Source organism: Ambystoma mexicanum, chromosome 14 (assembly GCF_040938575.1).
Source record: "Ambystoma mexicanum isolate Mex_15411 chromosome 14, UKY_AmexF1_1, whole genome shotgun sequence".
NCBI classification, from domain to species: domain Eukaryota; kingdom Metazoa; phylum Chordata; class Amphibia; order Caudata; family Ambystomatidae; genus Ambystoma; species Ambystoma mexicanum.
The window spans coordinates 218831043-218853535 of NC_090940.1; the positions used below are offsets into that span (position 1 = coordinate 218831043).

The 22493-nt window shown below is 45.3% G+C and overlaps 1 protein-coding gene across 4 annotated transcripts in view; it reads right to left on the reverse strand.

Annotated features, from left to right (window-relative positions):
- The window catches only part of CDKL1 (cyclin dependent kinase like 1), a 1210180-nt gene that overhangs the window by 278587 nt on the left and 909100 nt on the right, over window positions 1-22493 (reverse strand). For all 4 annotated transcript variants that reach the window (XM_069638983.1, XM_069638981.1, XM_069638982.1 and 1 more), the window contains exon 7: window positions 14950-15032. In XM_069638983.1, coding sequence (XP_069495084.1) covers window positions 14950-15032 — 83 coding nt within the window. The remainder of the gene's footprint in view (window positions 1-14949; window positions 15033-22493) is intronic.

The following is a 22493-nucleotide window of genomic DNA, read 5'->3' on the forward strand; positions in this document are numbered from 1 at the left end:
CTTTTTCCGGGAGAACTGGTCCATTAGGTAAGCCTGGCGGATCGCTTGTCTCATCTGTCTTTTATGGGTCTGAATCTCTGGATCGAACCAATGTTTACGCACCATGTTTAAATATTTGAGCCCTACATCCTTGCTCTTAAATTCGTGCAGTAACTGTGCATAGTCTGTTTCGGTGCTGTGGTGAGAATAAACTGTTGCCAACTTGGCAACCTCATGCGTCTCCAGACGTATTCTGACCCTGTTCGATGTAACTAAGATCTTGTGTTGCCACATTGATGGGTCCTCTTTTGGTTTCATTATGAAACTTGTTAGCAGCATGTTGTGATCACTACTAGTTTGATTCCTAACCTTAAAGGACTTTATTCGAGCATGCACATTTTTAGACACGAATATATAGTCAATTATGGAGGTAGTCTCAGCTCGATGCCATGTTGCTGCCGGTACCAAGTCTCCAACCGTGTTCCCATTTAACATTTGCAGGTGTCTGGCTTTCATTTCTTCCAACCAGTTGAGACCCAGCACCTTTTTACAGTTTGTAGTAGGTTTAAAAAGGTCAATGTTCAAATCTCCACAGATCAAAATGTTTTGCATGCTCCTTAAGCACCAGCAGGGAATCAAGAATTTCCGCGATGTGGTCTACGAATTCTTTTTCCCTGCCCTCTGATGGTTCCAGTACACGTTTAGAAGTGTAATTTCATCCGAATCTTCGGGGCACATCTTGTCTTTTATAACCGTTGTTTCCTGTATGAAGGGAGAATGATTGATCGACTTACTAATCCTGAAGCCAGAGGCCTTATTAACTAATGTTAATAGACCCGCCATCGGGCGTCCTTTCTCCAACTTTATTGCGGCATTGAGTGCCACTTCATAGTCACTTGTCAGAGGACATTTGTTTAACCATGTTTCCTGCAAACATGCAATAGATATTCCTTCTAACCAATACGTATTGAAAAGGTGGATGAATCCTCGGGTGTTCCACGCGGCCATTAAACACTCCCTTGAGAATGGTGCTTCCAGACATTATTGTTGGGCTTTTGTGTTGGCGTTGCTGCTACCCAACCCCAATCACAATTAGTGTTCTTAGTACTCAGTCTGTTGGTGTCTTTGACTGGCATTGAGCTTGACTTGAGGTCTCCGCATATCGTGATTCTTATGTCTGTTTTTGTTGCCTCCAAGAGACTCACATTTTTGTTAGGTTTTGACCTGAGATCTTCTTTCTCTTCTAGTCTTGTGTTATCACACAGCGCTCTGGTAGCGAGGCTACTGACCTTTTCTCTAACCTTGCTGTTCTCTGAACGGAGTTCTGCTGCATTATTGTGGCGACGTAGTATAGTACTTTGTTGTAAGCAGCTTGAGATGTCACCGCTGCCTCGTTCAGTTCTGTCTGGAGGATTCGCACTCTGTGCTGCCAACCCCAGTGAAAAAAGAGCAACATTCGCTTCCATGATTGTTTTAGCTATTAACAACGAGGTCACGTGGAGAATGACCTTATCGTTCCGATTTTCATTTGGAAATTCAATGATCTTGACATCCTTTGACTTGATGGCACGTAGACTTGGAATCAAGTCAAATAAATGGATAATATTAGCACGATTTAAAATCAGCTTATCCACAGGGTCGAGCCACTCAATCAGTAACTTGAAGATTGGCGTTGCTCCTTTAACTTTTAACGCTTGATCTTTATTCCTTTCACGAGCAATCACACGTGAGTTGGATTTTGCCCGTGGTAGCTTTTCATTCCCATGGGTGTTGGAAGTCTCACCAACTGACTCTGTGATTCCTGGAACACAGCCGACCTCCAGTTCTACATTTCCCAGCGTATCAGAGCTGGACTCATCCATTTCAGAAGAATTTATGCATTCATGTTTAGTACATAATTTCAGCCTTCATTCATACATGGTCGGAAATGGTGGACTTGTCGGGACAGTTAGATCTATTGTCGAATTCTCTGGTTCAGTGACGAACCGACAGGTTCTAGTATTCTTGCCTCTAGCAAGTGATAGAGAGGCTTCTCGTTCTGCCTTCCTTGGGCTCTGGGCCACCCATACGGGAATCTCCATCGCCTTGGCGTCTTGGGCTGCCGTTGACGGAGTCGTTAGAACCGATCCATGAGGTACTTGAGAGCCCGTGTTGTCGCTTTGCGGCCTCTGCACACCTACAGTGGAGGAGGCCGAAAGAACAGATCAGTGAGGTGCTGGAGTGTCCATAAATTCACTTTGAGGCCTCTGCAGGCCTGGTGGTGCAGCCTCAATTACATGCACTTCATTGTATGTGGACATGTTTAACAGCTCTTCCGGGATGCTCTTTAGCAACACTTTGTTCTCGTCCAGTGTTTGTTGAGAGAGACCTTTTTCTGGCTGTTCCATTTTATTTGCATTTTCTTTCAAATCAGCTTTCTTACAATTTTCTGTCACAATTTGCACAGATTTAATGTTCCTCAAGAATTTTCTGGCTCCTGTATTTTTGCTGCTTTTCTTTGCCGGCATATTTATAGGTTTTTTTGCAGGCTTTGCAGCTTTGATTTTTGGTTCCACCAATTTTACACTGCTTGGGATATCTCCAAAGATGGAGAATACATTACGTTTTTCTTCATTTTAGTTGCTAGTTGGTCCGTTTTTCTCTGTATTTGGTTGAGCTTCCAAGGTCGATGTAGTAGGAATTTGCTCATCAATATCTAGCCGTTTTTTACAAGCTCTTGCTTGTTCAAAGGCTGTGTTAAAGGAAATGTCAGCAATTAGATCACACTCATTGTCAGAGCTATCATCTCCGACCTGCGAGTTAGGTATTGCACTGGTCCTGCCCAAATGAGGATGAGTTTCCATATCTGCACTAATAGCGCTCGTGTGATCAATTGTACTTTCTTGTGGTAATTGTTGTGTCGCTACAGGAGTTTTGACCACCTTCGTTATTCCACTAAGGTCCGCAACTGATGGAACCGTAACCACTTGCAGCATAGATTCTGAGGACACAGCCATAGATTGTTTTGTAGATCGTCCTGGTGCATCAGTGTTGTTAAATATGGCCAACGCATCACGGGCAACTTCTGCTAATGATTTTTCATCAGTTGCATCATTTCTCTTTTGCTCATGTGATGCTTTAAGTGAAGTATCTAGAGTTTTCAATACCTCGTGCACCTCTCCTGAGAACTGGCAACATATTTGCTCTTTAGAGTTCATTAGAGCGGTCAATGTTGTAAGATCTTTCAGTGAGTCATTCAGGTTTTCGTAGAGTTTCATGAAGGGGGCCATAGAAATTGCTATTGATGAAATTATAGCAGATTGTAACTCAGTGGTTAACCCCAGGTTCTTAGACTCCAACAAGTTGGCCTCGGAGGAGCGCTTCATTGATTTTTGATTCCTGTGGACTCTTCTCCTCCTTATTTTAGGAAAGGGGCGCTCGATGAATGAAGAATCAGACAAATCACATGACCCAGATATGATAGAGCTAGGATGCTGTACAGATCGTGAACTCTGGTGCATTGAATTCAGTTGCACCTGTTTAGGATTAATTGCTCTCTTTTGTGAATTTATCTGATTGAAGGACAAATCGTTTGAAGATGTCGTACTTCTAATCTCTTTTGGGTCGCTAGCCGGCGACTTCCTGCGTTTGTATGAGACGTTAGTCCATATGTCTTTGTTGGAGTCAATAAGTTGCTCATTATGCCTTTTCTGAGCTAATTTTTGATTTTGCTCGCAGTGTGAAGACAAGGCCTTCCCTAGCATGCTTTGAGCCTTATTCATTGAAATAATGTTAAGTAGGATGTTGTTTGCGACATCCAACGAGTCGCAACGTTTATCACCTTCTTGATTGGTTTGCCCCTTCACTAAAACTCCACCCAACTCCGAATCCGGAGTAGCCAGGAGTTTTGACCTCCCATGCACAGAAGAGAACACTTCATCATCATGGTCATTGTTCACCTTTTGTAAGGTGCTCAGCCCCGCGCTCACTACTTGCGCTGCAGGCAGCCCCACACTTGTGCTCTCACCTATTTTGGAGGCGTCCCTCGATGACTCAGGAGGAACTGTTCCCGGCCTCTCCCTCACTCCACCGTCTACCGGTGGCATGACAGGAGAAACCAGCGCAGCCCCAGAGGGCGGCTCAGCGTCATGAGCGTAGCCGCAGGGTTCAACAGCCACCGGAGACTCAGCTCCGCCCACACTCTCCGAGCCGTCAACGGTCCACGACCGCGACGTTGCCTCGCCCGCACCAGCACACCCCGAGTCCGCGCGAGCCCACCGGCCCGAACAGGGGCCGCGCGAGAGCTCGTCCACATGACCAATGGAGCACGCTCCACACCCCGCACACAGCCCCGCAGCAGCAGCGCCACGCACGACCACGAGGACTGGACCCGCCGGAACCGCACCGGGTAAGTGCTCATTAGGCGATCCAGGCTGAATTGAAATCGCACTGGTACCCGCCTTGAATGGGGTCGAGCATGCCTGCTCGAGTGTTATTACCGCGTCGGTGTTATGATTCAAAAGTGATGTGCGGGTACACTTATCATTGTCCAAACTCTGATGAACCAGAGACAGGTTTCCTCCACTCTCAGACACTTGATCATCGTCCGATGTGTTCGTGTTGGTGTTATCATCACAGATGGCAATGTTTACATCTTCGCGTGTAGATGCACATGAGAAAAAGCGACTTACTTTCCTGGCGGGAGCACGATTGATAGTGTTTGCATCAGACCCCCCTAGTCTCTCGCGTCTTCTTTGTGCCCGCGTTCTGTGCACAGGTGAGCCCTGGCCCACCATCCCTGCCGTCACTCGCCAAACAGCCTAACAGGCAATTTGTCCAGCCCTTTCTCCACAGGGCTTACGCCACAAGGGCGGAAGAGGCGGCCTTTTAAGGTCTGCTGTCCTAGAATCCTTAAAGGCACACGCACCTCAATGTTGGTCAGTAGTCCACAGGATACACTCTCCACTCGCCACAGCCTAACAGGCAATATGTCCAGCCCTTTCTCCACAGGGTTTACGCCACAAGGGCGGAAGAGGCGGCCTTTTAAGGTCTGCTGTCCTAGAATCCTTAAAGGCACACGCACCTCAATGTTGGTCAGTAGTCCACAGGATACACTCTTCACTCGCCACAGCCTAACAGGCAATATGTCCAGCCCTTTCTCCACAGGGCTTACGCCACAAGGGCGGAAGAGGCGGCCTTTTAAGGTCTGCTGTCCTAGAATCCTTAAAGGCACACGCACCTCAATGTTGATCAGTAATCCACAGGATACACTCTCCACTCGCCACAGCCTAACAGGCAATATGTCCAGCCCTTTCTCCACAGGGCTTACGCCACAAGGGCGGAAGAGGCGGCCTTTTAAGGTCTGCTGTCCTAGAATCCTTAAAGGCACATGCACCTCAATGTTGGTCAGTAGTCCACAGGATACACTCTTCACAAGCCACAGCCTAACAGGCAATATGTCCAGCCCTTTCTCCACAGGGCTTACGCCACAAGGGCGGAAGAGGAGGCCTTTTAAGGTCTGCTGTCCTAGAATCCTTAAAGGCACACGCACCTCAATGTTGATCAGTAGTCCACAGGATACACTCTCCACTCGACACAGCCTAACAGGCAATATGTCCAGCCCTTTCTCCACAGGGCTTACGCCACAAGGGCGGAAGAGGCGGCCTTTTAAGGTCTGCTGTCCTAGAATCCTTAAAGGGACACGCACCTCAATGTTGATCAGTAGTCCACAGGATACACTCTCCACTCGACACAGCCTAACAGGCAATATGTCCAGCCCTTTCTCCACAGGATCACTCTTTCAGATAGAGTATTGCTTTAAAACATTACATGTTGGTTGAACTGTCCTCGACGAGCTGTTTATTTTCAACGAGGGAACCATTAGTTATATTTAAATACAGTCAAAACAGTATTGTTGATAACCTCTGAATTAAATGACTGGGCAGCCAGATTTTGGCTAGCAATATTCTCACATGTGCAAACAAAGGCGTTCATTGGAGTCGTGTAGATCCAGTTTCCTTCACAGGCTCATGGCATATAGACCTTTCAGGTGCCCAATATCCAGATTGTGCACCAAATCTCCAATTCAAGAGAAACCAAGTTCTGCCCACATTTCTATAGCTGGTGCAGAGCAGGGATTATTTAAAAGATAAGTAAATAACCTTTGGTCCAGAATTGAAAGGGTTTCAACGTTAGTATGCATCAGAGTTCTGCATTTCCAGTTGATCCTCTGAAAAGCCAATTCATATATCTGAAACCACTTGCTTTTTACCACCTGCGAGTCGAGTCCCATGGTGGAGAACCAGGAAAACAACTTTGTAGATAAACAAAAATCTTAATCTTTTTCAAGAGTTCTTTTTTAAAATCCAAAACTTATTTTCAGGTAATTCTTGTTTTTTATGGAAATCCCCAAAATACAACATTTGAAGTGAAACTCAGTTTGTGACTAGAAAACATCATCAGCAGCAAGAGGGGTTACCTGAATATTCCACCTACGAACATGAGGAGTCCATATTGTCATAAAGGTTACCATTTCTTACTTTTGTCTACAACTATTTAAGTTCCCTAATGTTATTTTACTTAATCAAATATGTTCAGCTTTTGATGTGGACTCAAATGTATATTTGCAGTATAAGCTAGGAGTAAAGCTTGGCAGAGTTTATTTGCCGAAAAGATAACACATTCTGGTCAGAAATAAGTCCTAAATGTTTGCCCATTTAGGTGACTCATGAAAACAGATACCTGTCCATATAGCAACACATAAATTGTGCGAAAACAAATGCAAATGATTTATCATACAAATCAATTCACTGCAAACAATTGGATTTACAATCCTTTTTATTTGAATCACAATTATTTTCTTAACAGATTTTTTAGGTTGCACTAGTTAGCAACACATTTTATTTTAAGTCTATGTGCTTGCTTTTGTTGATGTAAGCAACCCATTCCAGCTAGAGTCTCAGCCATATGGATGTAAAGAGATGAGGATTAAATGATTGAATGCAGCCTCTGTGAGGATGAAGGAAATCTGTCTGTGCTACAATAACACAAATAAGTTCTACTTATTGGTTCACCACGAGTTAGATCCATCAATGGTTTTCTATGTGCCTTTACTGGATATAGTTCCCAGTGAATATGGGCAGAAACCGTTGTTAGAACTTAGGTTTCTGACAATGTAACACACAGGATACAGAATACAATGCCTCAGATTCCCTTTTAAAGGATACAGACTGGTAGTCGTAAAGGATACACTCGACGTCTTCTCCCAACCGACTGATGGCAGAAGTAGAACAAAGTGCAGTCAAGAGAAACCTTCTAACTGATGTCACTCTTTGACTGGTAATAATTCTTCAGTCAGAGAGAGTAATCAGTGGGAAGTGCGTGAGTGGACCAAGTTTCTCCAAGCTGTTGATAGAGAGGAAATGTATCAGGATATTATAATAAGAAAGAGGACAGTAAGAGCCTATCGGATATACACTAACCTTTTGCACAGCCACTGGTAGTCCAAAGAATCCCAGGAAAAACAACGACAAGGAAGGGAAAGTGAGGAAACAAACCTGTACGGAACGAGGGCCGCACTAGAGCCGGGTTGGTGCACACAGGAAAGCGTCCAAAGTTCAGTGCACTAGTAGTAGATAATTAGGAGAAGGAGATGGAGAATCTTGATCCAGGAAGGAATGCCCTTTTTTGGTAGTAGGAAGAAGTCCAGCTGGGAGAGTTGTAGGACAGAATCTCCGAGAATAAACCAACAGAAACTAACCTCGTAGCATAGGGAACCGGACTCTACAGGGTGTATATGGCAGTCTTGTAGAAATCAGCTGAAGGTTCTGTATGGAGTTGGAGCAGGAAGTTGCTGAGTGCCACTTAGGAACACGGTTGTGTTAGGAAAGATTTCATAATTGTATGTCATTTTCCCTCCATGTGGCAACCCCCAAACCTTTTGCTGTTGTTTTACACCCGGATCTAGACTTTGCCAAAGAAGCGCAGCCTTCTGCCGCACTCCTCTGGGCTTTCGCTCAATTCTTATGGGGAAACTGACATGCCCTTAAGACAGTCAGTACTGGGAGACTTTGTTTCCCATAGTCCTTTCCTCATGTTGCAGCTTTTGTGCAACATGAAACAAGAGTGCACTGTAACTTACTTTACCGCGCTCTTGGGTCTCTAGTCATTCCAAAGGCCCTAGAAACTCTCGCTGGACTTATAATGAACTGTGCAAGTGTGTCACGGACAGGACTGGTGGCAGCTATCGTTTCTCTTGTGTTTTGAACCCTTTTTTGCCATGTTATCCGCGCTTACCGCGTTTGGCACGAATAGGTGGCCTGGCTCCCAAAATGGCTATACCACGAGGTTCTTTGTCCTGTCCGCTGACCATCTTGCCCCTTCACCTTCCCCCAGGTCGACCCGGGGCCGTCCTTATTTGGTCATGCACTTTCCCGCGAAACCCCAAAGCTTTCGCGGGCTTCTACATGCCTTTTGTGTGCCTCCAGGATGTAGGCTGGGATGTCTGTTTCCAATACACATCCTGGGTGCCAGAGAGTCTGGAGTGTCCTGAATGCCTGGGACCACCGTGGTCCGTGATAGGTCCACGTATGGTGTGAGTGTTTGTGAGCAGATCTCCCATTGGGTCCTCTCCGTTTTGGCGCGAAGGGAACTTTGGATAAGAGGAGGCTGAAAACACCACTACTATGTCGATCTCCTGAATTCACACCGAACAAGGGATAAGGAGCCAAGTATCCTGCAACAAGAAGCTGAGTCGAGGAACCGCTGGTAACCCCCGGAAGGTTTGGCACCCTGAGCCGCTGTCGTCCTGCGAGGCCCCCCTGCATCTGATTGTCCTAGAAGGTCTGCAAAGGCGCCTCGACCCATTGGAATAGTGAGATCAACTATTCCCGACACCTTCATCAAACCCTGCCAGTAAGCCTCTTTCACTGCTGCCGTTTCGGGGAAGCTTGCTCTGCGTCCACGGCACCCTCACACCGAATTTCGTACACTTGGCATTCCCAGGTCTGAAGTGAGACGAGTGCGCCCAGACCAGATTGAACGCGGTTGCCGTGTTGCCCTGCTGCGGTAACAACCTGTGCACTTTCGCTGCATTTGGGGCACCCTCGACCCTGCATCCTGCTACACAGAATCTACACGGTGTCGAGAAGTCCTGATGATCGCAACTGAACCTGCCAGCATCATGAACTGAACTGGAGAAGTCTGGGTTTGCCTGCGTCGGGGACCGGTGAGTAGTCCATACCCCAACCGGTGGACCCTCGCGCAGGAGCCCGTTTCTTTTCTACCGCTGTTGTGAAATAGCAACTGTATCCCACACTCTCACCCTGCCTCTGCCCACAAGTGGAGGCCTTGCTTGAGTAGTGGGGACTTGTTCTGCATCGCTTCATTCATCTTCCTGAACTGCCTGATATCCTTGAAGAGGCTCTTTTTTGTCCATTGGCACCAGCGCGTGCAGGTACTTTTGAGCATAAGGCTCCCCTCTTCGTAGGGCTCGGACTTCCTCCTAGTTAGGTGTATTTCGGATGTCGAACTGGGTCTAATTATTACTTGCACTGCCTGTTTTCCTCCCCATCTAGGTGGTCTACATATTACGTGCTTCTAACTCCTTGGACCCCTCGGTCTTGTATACATATTGTATTGATTGTGATGTGTTGGTTTACTTTAGTATTATTGTGATTCGTGCTTATTGTGATTCTTTGCTATGGTCGATGTTACAAAGGCCTTGTAATAAATGTCAATATTTTTAATATAACACCTTTCTGGAGTAATTCGTGAGTGTCCTTGCTTTGTGTGCTCATTGAGGTCTTCCCGTCACCCTCACCCCTCTTGAGACTTAATCTTGACCGCCGCCATCGCTATCCTGATTGGTCTGGCTTGTCCATTGGTTACCCTGTTCCAAGAAACTAGGCTGGCCTTCTGAACCTCTGCCCCTCCAGGTCCGAGTTCAGAAATCCATCTTAACATGCTGGAAGCCCTGTGTGGATTTGGAGCTGGAGGTTGCTGGGTGCCGCGTAGGAACACAGCTGGATGCTCCGTATGGAATTGGAGCTGAGTGTTGTTGGATGCAGCGTAGAAAACACGTCTGAGACTCTGTATGGGAACAGAGTGGGTAATGCGGGGCTCCGCATAGGAACGCGGAAGACAATCACTCCGTGCGGTTGAGAAAGGCAAAATGCCAAATGAACAAAAAGCGTCTGCGAGAAAGCAGCAGATGCCAATCTCCGGAACATTAACTCAAGTTAACGCGATCAGAAGCGCCGTCGCTTAGAATCTGTTCCGTTACATGCGGTCAGCTGACATGCACCTGACCAACGTGATGATGTAATGACGTACGCGTTGGTCAGGTGATCCAAGCGCGTAATGTAGAGAAGAAGAAAAAACACACAAACGCGATCGTAGCCCCAACATGACAGCACCGGCAAGTGCAGTATTAACGGCGCCTGCCATATAGATTCCATTGTGTGTAGCGCGGCTAACCGTTCTAAAAGCTGACGATGCCGGTAAGAGGGAGCGTTTAGGGAGAGTAAAGGAGCCTGATGGTCCTGAAATGGCAGGCATGACAACTGTGAAGCAGAATTTGACTCTACACATATCTATCAACACCACGTTAAGGTTAGGACTAAGGGCCTCATTACACGGACGGCGGTAAGCGTTAACGGTCACCGTTAATGGTACCGGTGACCGTTAACCCTTACCGCCTTACTACGAGGTCCCTTTGCGGGTTGGAGAATTTAACGCCTGCTTTTTGCAGGCGTTCAAAACCAACCTGCAAAGGGACCAGCGAGCTAATTAGGGTACCGCAATTTGCAGTGCCATAATTAGCACCTTCCCCATTTCCATTATGCCCTATGGGGCAAAAATGGGAATGGGGAAGGGCAATGGGGGAAGGGGGAATTACCGCCCCACCAACCTTGGAATAGGGCGGTAATTCCCCTTTCCACCAAGGCGGTGCCGGTATTTTACTGGCATGGACCAAGGTGCTAGTAGCACCTTGGTCCACCGCCGTCCGTGTAATGAGGCCCTAAGTGTGCCATTTTCCAATGTCCATGTCCTATTGTGCAATCAGCCAGAGGCTAGTTGGCAAAGGGCCCAACCTGTTTGCCCTCTCCTCCACTCTGTTCTACATCCAACCTGAGGTTCCAGAATAGCAGTCTATTGCCCACCTCTTTTCTTTTTGACCTATGGTACTCATGATCAAGGAGCATTGATTAACAACTTATTTCATTGCAAGCGTGTGTCGACTAATATCTGTTAAAATTGTATGGTAAAATACTGGCTCCTCCACCAGATAATTTATTTCTGAATTTAGTTGGCGCAAAACGCATGCAAAGTGTTGCAAATCTGGGGTTCCAGTTGCAATGCTAAATTGTCAGCTGTAACTGCAACAAAGGAGAAGCTGACGACACAACCTGACAAGGTTAAAAAGAAGTTGTTTGAGAGAGATTGGATTGTGTGAGGAGTCAGAAATTAGAGCCGGACGCAGTGTTGTCATATTTTCAAACAAAGACACTTTATTAAATGAAATGAGGTTGGGAAAAGGGTTGGGTTGATTCTATCTAATCAAACTGGTCGAATCCGATTTGGTTGAGTTCTTTTTTTACTCTATCTTGAATTGGCTGCAAAAATATGCAGAGACCCCTCCAGCCCACCTATGACCACCCCTTATATTTATATTCACGACCCCCCCCCCCACATATACTTGCGGTCAATTTTGATGAAAAAAACTGCGACCAAATTGGATTTGACCAATTCGGATGCGCAGTAATCTGCAAACACCTGGGAAATGGCCTCGCTGACCCTATTTTTAAAGAGAAGATTTCCCTACCTAGACACAAAAACTAAGGATCTGTCAGGATGTCAGTAACTGAAAAAGTGTCCTTGTGTCCAAAACGCCCTATCCTGCCCTCACAAAAATAAAGGTGCAAGGAAATGTCTTTGGTTTGATGTTGGTAAAAAGTGTTCAACCTCAAAATAACTCCAACCAAAATGTTCTTCAAGGAAAAAGCCCTTGAGTCCAGAGGATGGTACCCTTGCCCTGGATCAGCAAAATAGGACAGCAAAAATGTCTCTTCAACTAATTTATCTTTTGCAACTTCACTGGACTTACAACGTTCTTGATTAAATAAATAGATTCTTCAACAGTCTTTCTTTAGAGTGTTCTTGTATCTTTGGAGATTCCCTGGTATACTCCCCTGCCAGGAATCTCTCATTCAAACTTCATCTACGTGGTGTACTCACCTGCCAGGACTTCTTATGTATTTTACAGTTCTCTGGTTGAATATTTTTTATTCAAATTTCTCCCCCACACTAGAGTCTTATGCACTTGTATTGGATTGGGGTTTGCTTTTGCACTTCTCCTTGTCAACCTTCAAACATTCTTCTTATTAGATGTTGAATTGGTCCTTGACCGTATTCACACAAACTTTGCCTTTGTACTATGTCTTTTCTGCATTCAAACAATCTTTGCTTTTGTACTTTTGACTTGTCTGCATTCAAACAAATTGTATGTATTTTCTGCATTAACAACTTTGCACAGTTCAATCACCTGCCAACGCGGTTTTTGGTGCTTTAGGCAGACTCACTGGTTCTTCTCTGCGTCTCTAATGCATCTTGTGTCTTTTTGGGATGGTTCCTACACCCGTTCTTCAGCTTCAAGAATGCCAACATCCCTTCAGCGGTCCGCACAGCTACCCGGTTACAGGTTTGCTTGCTTCTCCGGTCCGGATATGAGAATGCTGCTTCCTCGAGCAGCCCGACACCTAAGAACTTATGCATGGCTCCCAATGTCTCTGTGGCCTTCTGTTCTCTCCTATGTCGTCTCTCCCCCGGTACCAGCAGCTTTCTCAGTTCCTGCGTGCTTTGCGTCTGTGAGCCTTCAGCTGAGACTCAACGTCCTCTCCTGCACTATCTTCTCTAGCAGTGCGGCTTTCATTTTTTAAGATCCCACGCACTTTAGGTTTTGGAAAGCAACAAGTCATGCGCTTTGTTCATTGAGCTCTTGTCAATCTGCATACACTCCCTAGTCCTCCTCGTCTCACTACATGAGGGATTTTCAAAGTTGGAGTCCATAGATGTCTTGTGGTCATAAGTGGAGGCCTGACTAGAATAGCAATCCTCATGGGGATGGGTGAATACTGTGTCTTTTCCAATGAAGTCACCAGTAGTTGTCTCTTCCCTCATATAACGGGTCAGGATCAGGAAGCGTCTGCCGTTCCCTGGCCACATGGGAAGAGATCACCGCCGGGGAAACTGTGATGTCTCTATTGGATTGATCACAATTGACAATAGGGCTTTGTTAATGAGGTATAATTTGTTTTAACATTTTCGGGTAGAAATCAAGGCTTTTAATATGGTTCCTCAATATTTATTAAAACACCTATCGCATGATTTTAGGAATTGTTTTAAAATTGAAACTGAACTTATTTTTAACAAGGGACGTTACTGGAGCAAGGAGTGGTATTTAAGAGCAGAAAGTTATGTTGTTACTAGAGGTCGAAACCTTAATACATCTAGTCATTGACTGTGCCTCTATCGGTTTTGCGCACACAACTTCTAAATAGATTTGTACATTGAGAGGAGATGTTATCAACTGTTCTTTCTGTTCTGGCATCGTATCCCTAATGCGCAAGACATTTCTCTGTGTTGCTGTTTTATGTAAAAATGGTTTTAAAATTATGAATTTTCTATTGTATGGTATGTAATTGGTATGTTTTCATTTGTGTGAAAAGTTTAATTTAAACTGTAACACACGCAAATAAATAAATAAAATACGGATTAACGCCTTATTACAGTAAGAACTTGACAGCAGTTCTCCAACTTATGTCCTTGGAAAAATGTCAAGTGAGTTGCTTCTGTTTTCCCTACGTCCTCTCCTGTCAAACATAGTACTTAAAGGCTCTATGCAGCCTGTACTGGAAAGGTTTGTGGGAACCGCAAGCACCTGGGCGCCGGATATTTAGTGCTTAGAATTTGTCCAATTCGATTGAATACATAGAGCACGAGAAATGAGAAGTCTTTGTCAACTTAATTGGTTTTGGGTGCTAGTTTATTAACATCTAGGGTGCCAACACGTTTTTCGACCCAACAGGGGTCTGTCTTTATCAAGGCAGGTTGTGAGTAATTCAGAGCAGGTATGCCGGGTGATGAGCTTCAAAAGGTGGCTCTGCTGAGCAGCAAGGTCTCTGCAAGGTCTCTGCAATCAGGATGTGCGGTCATGGTGATCTTTTGATGTACTGCACTGACAACTCTTATGCCGCTTTCATGCTGGTCCCAAACCTAGCAGTCTTATTACCATTCAAGAGTTCCATCTTACTCTCAATGTTCCCACTTTCTCACAAAATCCTATTTCTTACTCTCTCCCTCATCCGTTTCTTGAATGCAGCCTGATCTTAACAGTGAACATTCCATGACCTTTCACACTTTCCTCTTCCAACCCCCTCCCTCTCCTTCATCCTTTTCCCTCAGTACCTGGAATGCGACCTATGAGCTTAGCTATGACGTCCCCTGGCCTTTTCCTCTCTCCTCTCCCTTCTCCCCCTCTCACTTTCCTCCTTTCCAATCAGTACCTGCAATGCAGACCGTGGGTTTAGTAGTAAACCTCCCCTGACCTCTACTTCTCCTCCCCTCTTTTCCACTGTGCTTTGATGTGCTTGTTCTTGTACAATGTAGCACATTACAAAAAACTCCAATTAAATATTTTCTTGAAAACCTAACAAGTTCACCTTCTAGACCCTCACTTACCAACTATTTCCACCCCACTAAAACCTCTTCTATCTTTAAAGACTATGTACTATTCAAACGTTTGTGTTCGCCAACTGACTCCTGCTCCAACAACCCACATCAACAGACTGGTTTTCTCTGGGTTTTGTAAGTGGAGTGGTGTAAATATCCTCTTGCAGTGCACTGTCAGTATACAATTTTATTTGTGAATCCAAACCGCTGCCCATGTTGCAATCTAAACCAATAAAGAATGTTTCCAAAATGTCAACTTACCATATGCTGTGGGTCCGGTATGTTTACTCCATTGAAAAACAGATTAGTACTAAAGGCCTGCTGATGCCTCGGAATTAAATCACCTGGAAAAAAGAGACATTGGGAGAATTAAGCTACATTAAATGTTCCTCCTTTTATCTGAACATACTATAGCAGATTATTTAGCAGTTTTTCAAAACATATCAATCAACAATTCAGAGCAGTAGACTTCAAAGTGTGCAAACGTGCGACCAATCTCCCTGCTAAACGCGGATGTCAAATGCCCACTATAAATATACGCCCAATGACTGGGTAGAATCCTATGCAGGGTTAGCTACAAAAAACAGACTGGGTGTATATCTGGCTGCAATAGCTATGGCAAACGAAAGGAATTAATGAATATTATCCATCTACATAATAACTAATTAGAGCCCTGTGCTGCTATTAGCTTTGATGCAGAGAAAGACTTTGACAGAGTAGGCTGTGAATATCACAGACTGCTGCTACACAAAATGCTCGGTGGTCCAAAGTTCCTAGCTTTATTTTACAACCTCTACGAAAAAACCAAGGCTCATGTGACAGTGAATGGGAGGACCTCCAACGAATTATCCATTGAGAGGGGGATTAGGCAAAAATGATCATTCCTCCACACTGCTTTTTGTTATGCTTATTGATCATCTAGCTATTTGGATTAGGCAAGACCAAAGACTCGGGATTAAATGTGGATACTGTGTTTCCACAGTATCCACAAAGGTACTACTTTTACCATGAAAACTCCTACAGGTGCCTGTTGAAAGACCTGAAACTTTTTGGGTGATCTTATAACTTTAGGGTGAATGGCTCAAATACTAAAGTCTTTCCCATTACACCGTCTTGTTGTCTTGTTATAGTAGTCTTATCCCAGAGGGCAATTTACCTTGGCGAAAGACGGGTTTTCATACTTGGAGTTCAGAGTTAGTAGAGACACACGCCAAATCATAGTGCACAACATACACGTAAAGCTGCTTGAAATTGGGACACTGTGCAGAAAATTAACCAGGCTAAACCTTACCCTTTGTGGAAACTAAATGATCCCAGTGCCCAGCCTACTTTATGTTAACGCTAGCTGAACTACCCGGCTTGTAAGTTTGACTTCAGTTTCTTCAGCAGTTTCATTCCTTCATTGTTCAGCAGCACTAATTCTCTTCACGGCACGTCGTGTTTCAGTTTCTTCAACAGTTCTGTTTGTTTGTTTTTTAGCAGCACAAATTCTCTAATGAGTAAGTCTCGCTTCAGGTTCTCCAGCACTTTCATTGTTCTGTCTCATGCGCTTGAGATCTTCCTTCTTCAGAATGGTGATCATGTTTCAGCTTTGATGCGTGATGATGAGCAGTTTCTACAAATGACATGTATATGGCGGTGTAACACCACAAAAAGTAATGCCGAAAAACAAAGCCGAACAACCAAAAAAGATTCATTATCTCGGGAAAGCGATGACCTATCGAGCCAGAAACAGTTGCATTAATTCGGCAATGAAATACAGAATATTCCATGCAAAGTTCATGACACCAGAATGCACCGTTCATGAGGAGTTACGTCCCCAAGAACGCCACATACAAACCCAAAAACAAACATGACTTTGTTTTATATATACATACATATATATATATCACCTGATTCCCGCAGAGGCGCCGGTCTTGACTGGGTGAATGCCGTATCTTCAAAGGTGATGTGTAACACACGGTTGGCTCTTTGGGCTGGACCTCTGTGCACTGTATGTCTGACTCGAAGAGTAAAATGTCTGCAGATAGAAAATATGGGATTAATGAACTGGGGTTATTGGGGTGCCTCTCTCCTCCTCCCTTTCTCTTCTCCTGTAGAACCCCAAAGGTTAACGCCCTCACCTTAGGTAAGTGAACGCCGAGCTCTCCATCTGCCTCGTGGCAAGGTGCCGTAACCAGTTTCTTCACTGGATAAGGGTGCAGGCCTCTTGACCTCAGAGGACTGCTGTTCGTCGTTAACTGCACGAACGGTAAGTTCTGGGCACTTCAAATGTCTTAAAAGTCTTTTGTAATGATATCTCTTGTTTTGCAGGGTTCCGGCGATGGCGGATGGCGGGCTGATGAGAGTTGAGGGTCGAACCCGCGTGAGGAATAGAAGCGCCTGGGCGCACGTAAGTAAGCGCTTGTAGCCTGCTTCATGATGCGCACTAACTGTCCCTTTTATTTTGCAGGTACAAGTTCGGAGCTTTAGAGAAGCTGAAGGGTGCTGGAACACCCACTGGATTCGGCGTGGGAAGGAGTAATGGCACGTGAGTAATAAAGTTGCCCAATGTCTTTAAACGCACCTTCTTTTGTCTTTCAGATCCGGGATGCAGCGCCGAAGGCCTCCGGAGCGTGCGAAGAGCTGGTAAGCTTTTGTCTTTCAGATGCCGGAATGCAGTGCGAAGACCTCCGGAGCATGCGAAGAGTAGGTAAGCCTTTGTCTTTAAGATGCCGGAATGCAGCGCGAGGCGTTGGTGACAGCCGATGGACCAGGTAAGAGATGCGCTGCAACTGAAGACCGCAGTGCTAACCTGTTCTTTCTTTGTCTTTACAGGTGCTGCTGAAGACTGGATTCCAGGATGGTAAGCCTTTGTTCCCTTAGGCCCAGGATCAGAAGCAGAAGACACGATGAGCTTTCTGCTGCAGAGAATGCAGAATAACGCAAAGCAAGATTCATCCATCGGGTGTGGTTTAAATAGCCTCCTGTAGTGCTTAGGTGTCTCCTTCCACAGCCTCGCCTAGGTGAGAAAAGAGTTCCTGCTTTCCAGAAGAGTTCCAGTGTTCTGAACCTAGGGAGTGGCTCCTGCCCCACCCAACATGAAAAGTAGTCCCAAACAGAAGAGGATCAGGGGCTCAACTGGCAGGTAAGTAAGCAGCATGGTCTGCTGCAGGTAAGTCCACCCAAGCATTATGAGCCCGGCGCTTCCATCGCTGGGACTGGGCATCTTTATGAGCCTGGTGCCACTGGCGCCAGGACAGGGTCCAAAAGGTCCCAATTGGGACTGGCTGGCACTCGGAACCGGGGTTATGGGTCTGCTTCCAAGGGAGTCGGGCAAGTCCTGATCTTTTGGAAGCAGAGATCATGACAGTGTCTCCTTGGTGGATTGCTTTGAGGTTGCGTTAGAAAAGGAATGCAGTAACCTTGAGCTATTATTTCTAGAGCCCAAACATCTGAAGTAATGGCTCGCCATTTTGCAGATGCTGTGACAGCCTGCCTCCTAGAGGTGTTGTGTGATGCAAGACCTCAGTGGTTTTGTGGTGGTTGCTGCAGCCGCTGATGGCAGAGAGGCTGTACCTGGAGCTGGCTTTGCACGTTTTCTTCGTCCACCGCAAGTGCCCTTTCTCGGGCCCCTTTGACTGGCCATTCCTTTCGCCTTTCCATATGAAGAGTAGTAACAATATGATCGTCCCCTCCAAGATTGACCTGGTGCACGAAAAGGCTGAGGTTGCCTAATAGCAGCTCCCAAAGACTTGGCAGCTGCTTTTGAGGTCTGCAACCTCTCAAGGCTCTCGCCAGCCTTGCTGCCAAAAATGTTGAGACTCGTCAAAGGACATGTTCGGAAGACGGTTCTGCGTGTCTGGTGAGAAGCCCGACTTCCGTAACCACGCAAATCTGTGCATTATTGTGCTAGTGCCCATGGACCTGCTCACACTATCTACAGTGTCCAATCCAGATTCAAGGGATTCCTGCATAGTCTCCTTCCCATCTCTAATGATGGCAAGGAACCCTTCCCTTTCGTCCCCTTCTGGTATATGCTTCGGCACCATTGCAATGCACTCCCACAGAGTGTACGAAAACTTTGCCAAGGCACATGTGGAGTTGGTTGATTTTAACGCCACACTGCCAGCTGAAAATACCTTCCGTGCCCAGCCATCCACACGCTTATCGTCCCTGTCCGGAGGGATAGAAGGGTACGCCAGTTTGTTAGAAGCTGTGGCTGCCTGTATGACCAAACTCTCGGGAGTGGGATGTTTAGACAGATAGCCGGGGTCGCTACTGGCAGGGGCGTATTTTGAAGTGAGGGATTTATTCACTGGCGGAATAGAATCCAGATTCTCCCAATTTTTGGCCACCCTATTTTGCAAGGCTACGTGAAAAATTAGAATTGGGTCTTCAGTAGGACCACAATCCAATATGTCTGTTAGATCATCTTGGATGAATTGGGCTGGAGGTCTGGCCCATCCTAAATAATCTATCACCTTTGTCATCAGCTGACGGTATGATGGACTGGCATGTTCTCCTGGTTCTGGCCTACCAAAGTCATTTTCAGGAGATGTATCAATATCACTTGCATTGTGTAGTGATTCAACCAAATCCCTCATCCTGCTTTCTTCTGAAATCAGACATTCTGGGACATTTGGGGTGCCATATTCCAGCCCAAAAGGTACATTCTCCTCATCAGATTTCTGAAGAACTCCTTCCTAGGAAGAGGTTTGAAAACCTTTTCTGGGAGAGGTGGAGGAGGAGTATTAATGGGTCCTGAAGGCATTACAGGTCTTGTAACAGCCTTCTCTTTCCCTATTTCAGGTTGATTTGGCCGAACTGGAGGTTTTGGTGTTGAGGGCTTCGGGGTCGACGTCGACAAATGCGTCGATGGCGTCGATGTAATACTCGTCGTCGAGGGCATCGAGGCGGTCTTCGAAGACTTGCCCTTCGAGGTGTGTTCAGTCTCGGACCGCGTCGGTGACCTCGAGCTGCCAACTCGACTCGAGTGGCTTTTCTCGCTCTGCGTCCTAGAAGGTTCTCTATCCCTCCTCTTTCGATCATCCGGGCTCGAGGGCACGCGAGTGTCGGAGCGATGACGCTCCCGGCCGGCTTCCGAGGAAGGCGCGGACCGAGGCTTCGCTTTCTCGAACACTTGCAACCGCACGACTTGCACTTTTTGAAACCCGATCTCGGGGTCGTGGTCGGCGTCGATGACGAGGACATATTTGTTATATTTTATGCTATTCTCACAGAACTCGAGGTGCGCCGAAACTCCGAAGCAACGTATACTGTGGAAAAACAGAACTGAGGCCAACGGGCGCCGTGTGTGCTACTTATACACCCGATGACGTCACCGTCACCCTCGACGAAGGCCTTCGAGGGACCATCGACTCGACGACATCGACACACAGCGCCCTCTGCCGAAATGATTTTCCGAAAGCAGCTGAAGCTGGATGGAATACATCTAAGATGAGGAATACGTTGGAGGACAAGCCACTCGAAAAGATTTTTCAGAAAAGGTGCTCTAATACTATCAGTTCCTGGACATGACAGCAAGAGATGTCTCACAGTCTCAACAATTAACAATACAAAAAAGAAACAGTGGATCAGACGACCATCCCCCATCACATGTCAGCTCCTCATTTATTTTCCCTCTTTCGCAACAAGTCCACATTGTTCCCACTATACAAACAAGTCTAGGCATCTCATGTATATCGACTGTGAGTCTCCTTTTTATACTCCCCAACCCGTCCTCGTCCTGCAGCTCACATCATTTCCCATTGTTCAGTATTTTCCCCATTTGCTCATATTGTCCCACCCTCGAAGGTAGACTCCAGTTCTCGCACTTGTGAAATCAGGTATTGTTTGTACGGATCCCAAATATCCTTGAGTTGAGCACCAGGATGACTCGTCGTTCTGTATTCCGTTTCCATCTCATTACAGTATAAAATATCCTCTTCCCACTGCCCCTGTGTAGGACACTGCACACTCCCCCACACCATCGCCACCCTTATCTTTGCGAAGAATAAGAACAACCCTGCTAACTTCCTCATCTGACTTGTGATTCCCTTTGTATATCCCAGTAAATCCCCCACTGGTGTTGGATCCACCTGTTCCCCTACGATATCACTTATTATCTAAAAAACATCCTCCCAAAAACAGGACACTGAGGGACAGTTCCATGGCATGTGAAGATATTTTTCCCTCTATTGTTTGAGAGTCTTTGAAAATAGGTTGAGTTGTTTATGGTTTACTGTTTCATGGGATTGGAATGTTTGACCTTATGTGAACTTTGTAGTCTCAAAACTCACAATGTAACAACAATAAACTGCCAAAAAACCTACAGTAGTGCAAAAGTAAGTGGTGATGATGAGAAACGACATGGCTAAGACCCACTGATGCCCTTCAAATAAATTCAAAATAAATGTCTTTGTCCCTTCTGGTTTGAGCAAAGTTCCAATATGCATTAACAACCACCTTAAACATCTTTTGGATTCAATACTAATATTTTATTTCTCAGTTAATCCTAAATGTTTTCATTTGTGTAGTTTGCAATGTCTCACTGTCAACTACCACCTCAGTGTCTGTCCTCCATCATGCCGATGGCTAGAGATAGCCATTTGTTATAAAGTACAATACGTGCCATTGACATTTCTAATATTGGCCAAGACATGATGCACCATTTTCCATGATACAATTGGCTGCATATTGGACACTGCACATACACTTTCTTTGTTTCCTCCCCTGGTTCTCTGCCAAAAATAGAAGGAAAAATAACTCTGTGAAAAGTGGTAGTCATATTTGAATGGCAGTTTTCAACCACTATTTTGTTCAGCAATGTCGACTATTTAGGTTGATTTGTGTAATGCTAATCATAACGTAAGGGATGGCTCAACTAATAATAGTAGGGACATTTCTTCAGCTAAATTACAAGACACTTAAGTAAATGAAAAGGGTCTATTTACCGCTATGGCCATTTCTAACATACTGAGGATTATGACCAGTTAATGGCTACTTTAATAGTGCTAGACCAGGAAAGTTGAGTTTCAACAATGGGGGGGTTAAAAAGTGCAATAGATTATTTTATAATGCCGGTACCACAATGGGATTTAATAAAAGCTGTTATGGTAATCGACAGATGATACAGGGATCATAATCAGCTCATATGAAAGTCAGGAATCACCACTAGGGTCAAAGAAAATCTGGTGTTCAGCCTCTTTAACAAATAATAGAAAAATAAAAAATAAAATGGGCTTTAGCAAATCAACACCTTCACACAAATATATTAAAGGAGAATTTAGGAATAATATTGTCGTATATTCAGAATGACAGTGTCGGAGAACAGAGGCTGGGATTCTTATAGGAATTAATCAAATCGATTGACTATCTATTATCAATCAATACATCTAAGACTTGGTTGGACAGTAACTGTATGTCACTCCATCAGGCCTATTAAAAGCATTAAAGGACTATCCTCTTTTTAAAGAAAAGGTGGGATCATGTAGGAAAAGTACAAATTAGCATTAGGCCATAACAAAACCTTGTCACGAAGATATTTGGGGTAGGTTTGAAGCTGCTGTTGTAGCTAGGGACTAAGTTGCATTTTGTAAATTGGTAGCGGAGCATAAAAAGAGTGTTGATTAGAATGAGGAGATCCCAATACATATTATCTTGTCAGCTTGGGTGGAGCATTTCACAATAGTATATGGTGGAAGGGGTACAGTGGTGGATGAACAGCTGGCTTTGGGAGAAGAGATGCATAAGATGAATAAGATCAAGGCCATGATAGACATGTGTAACCATAACACTTTGCGTTGAATGAGATCGGTAGGGCC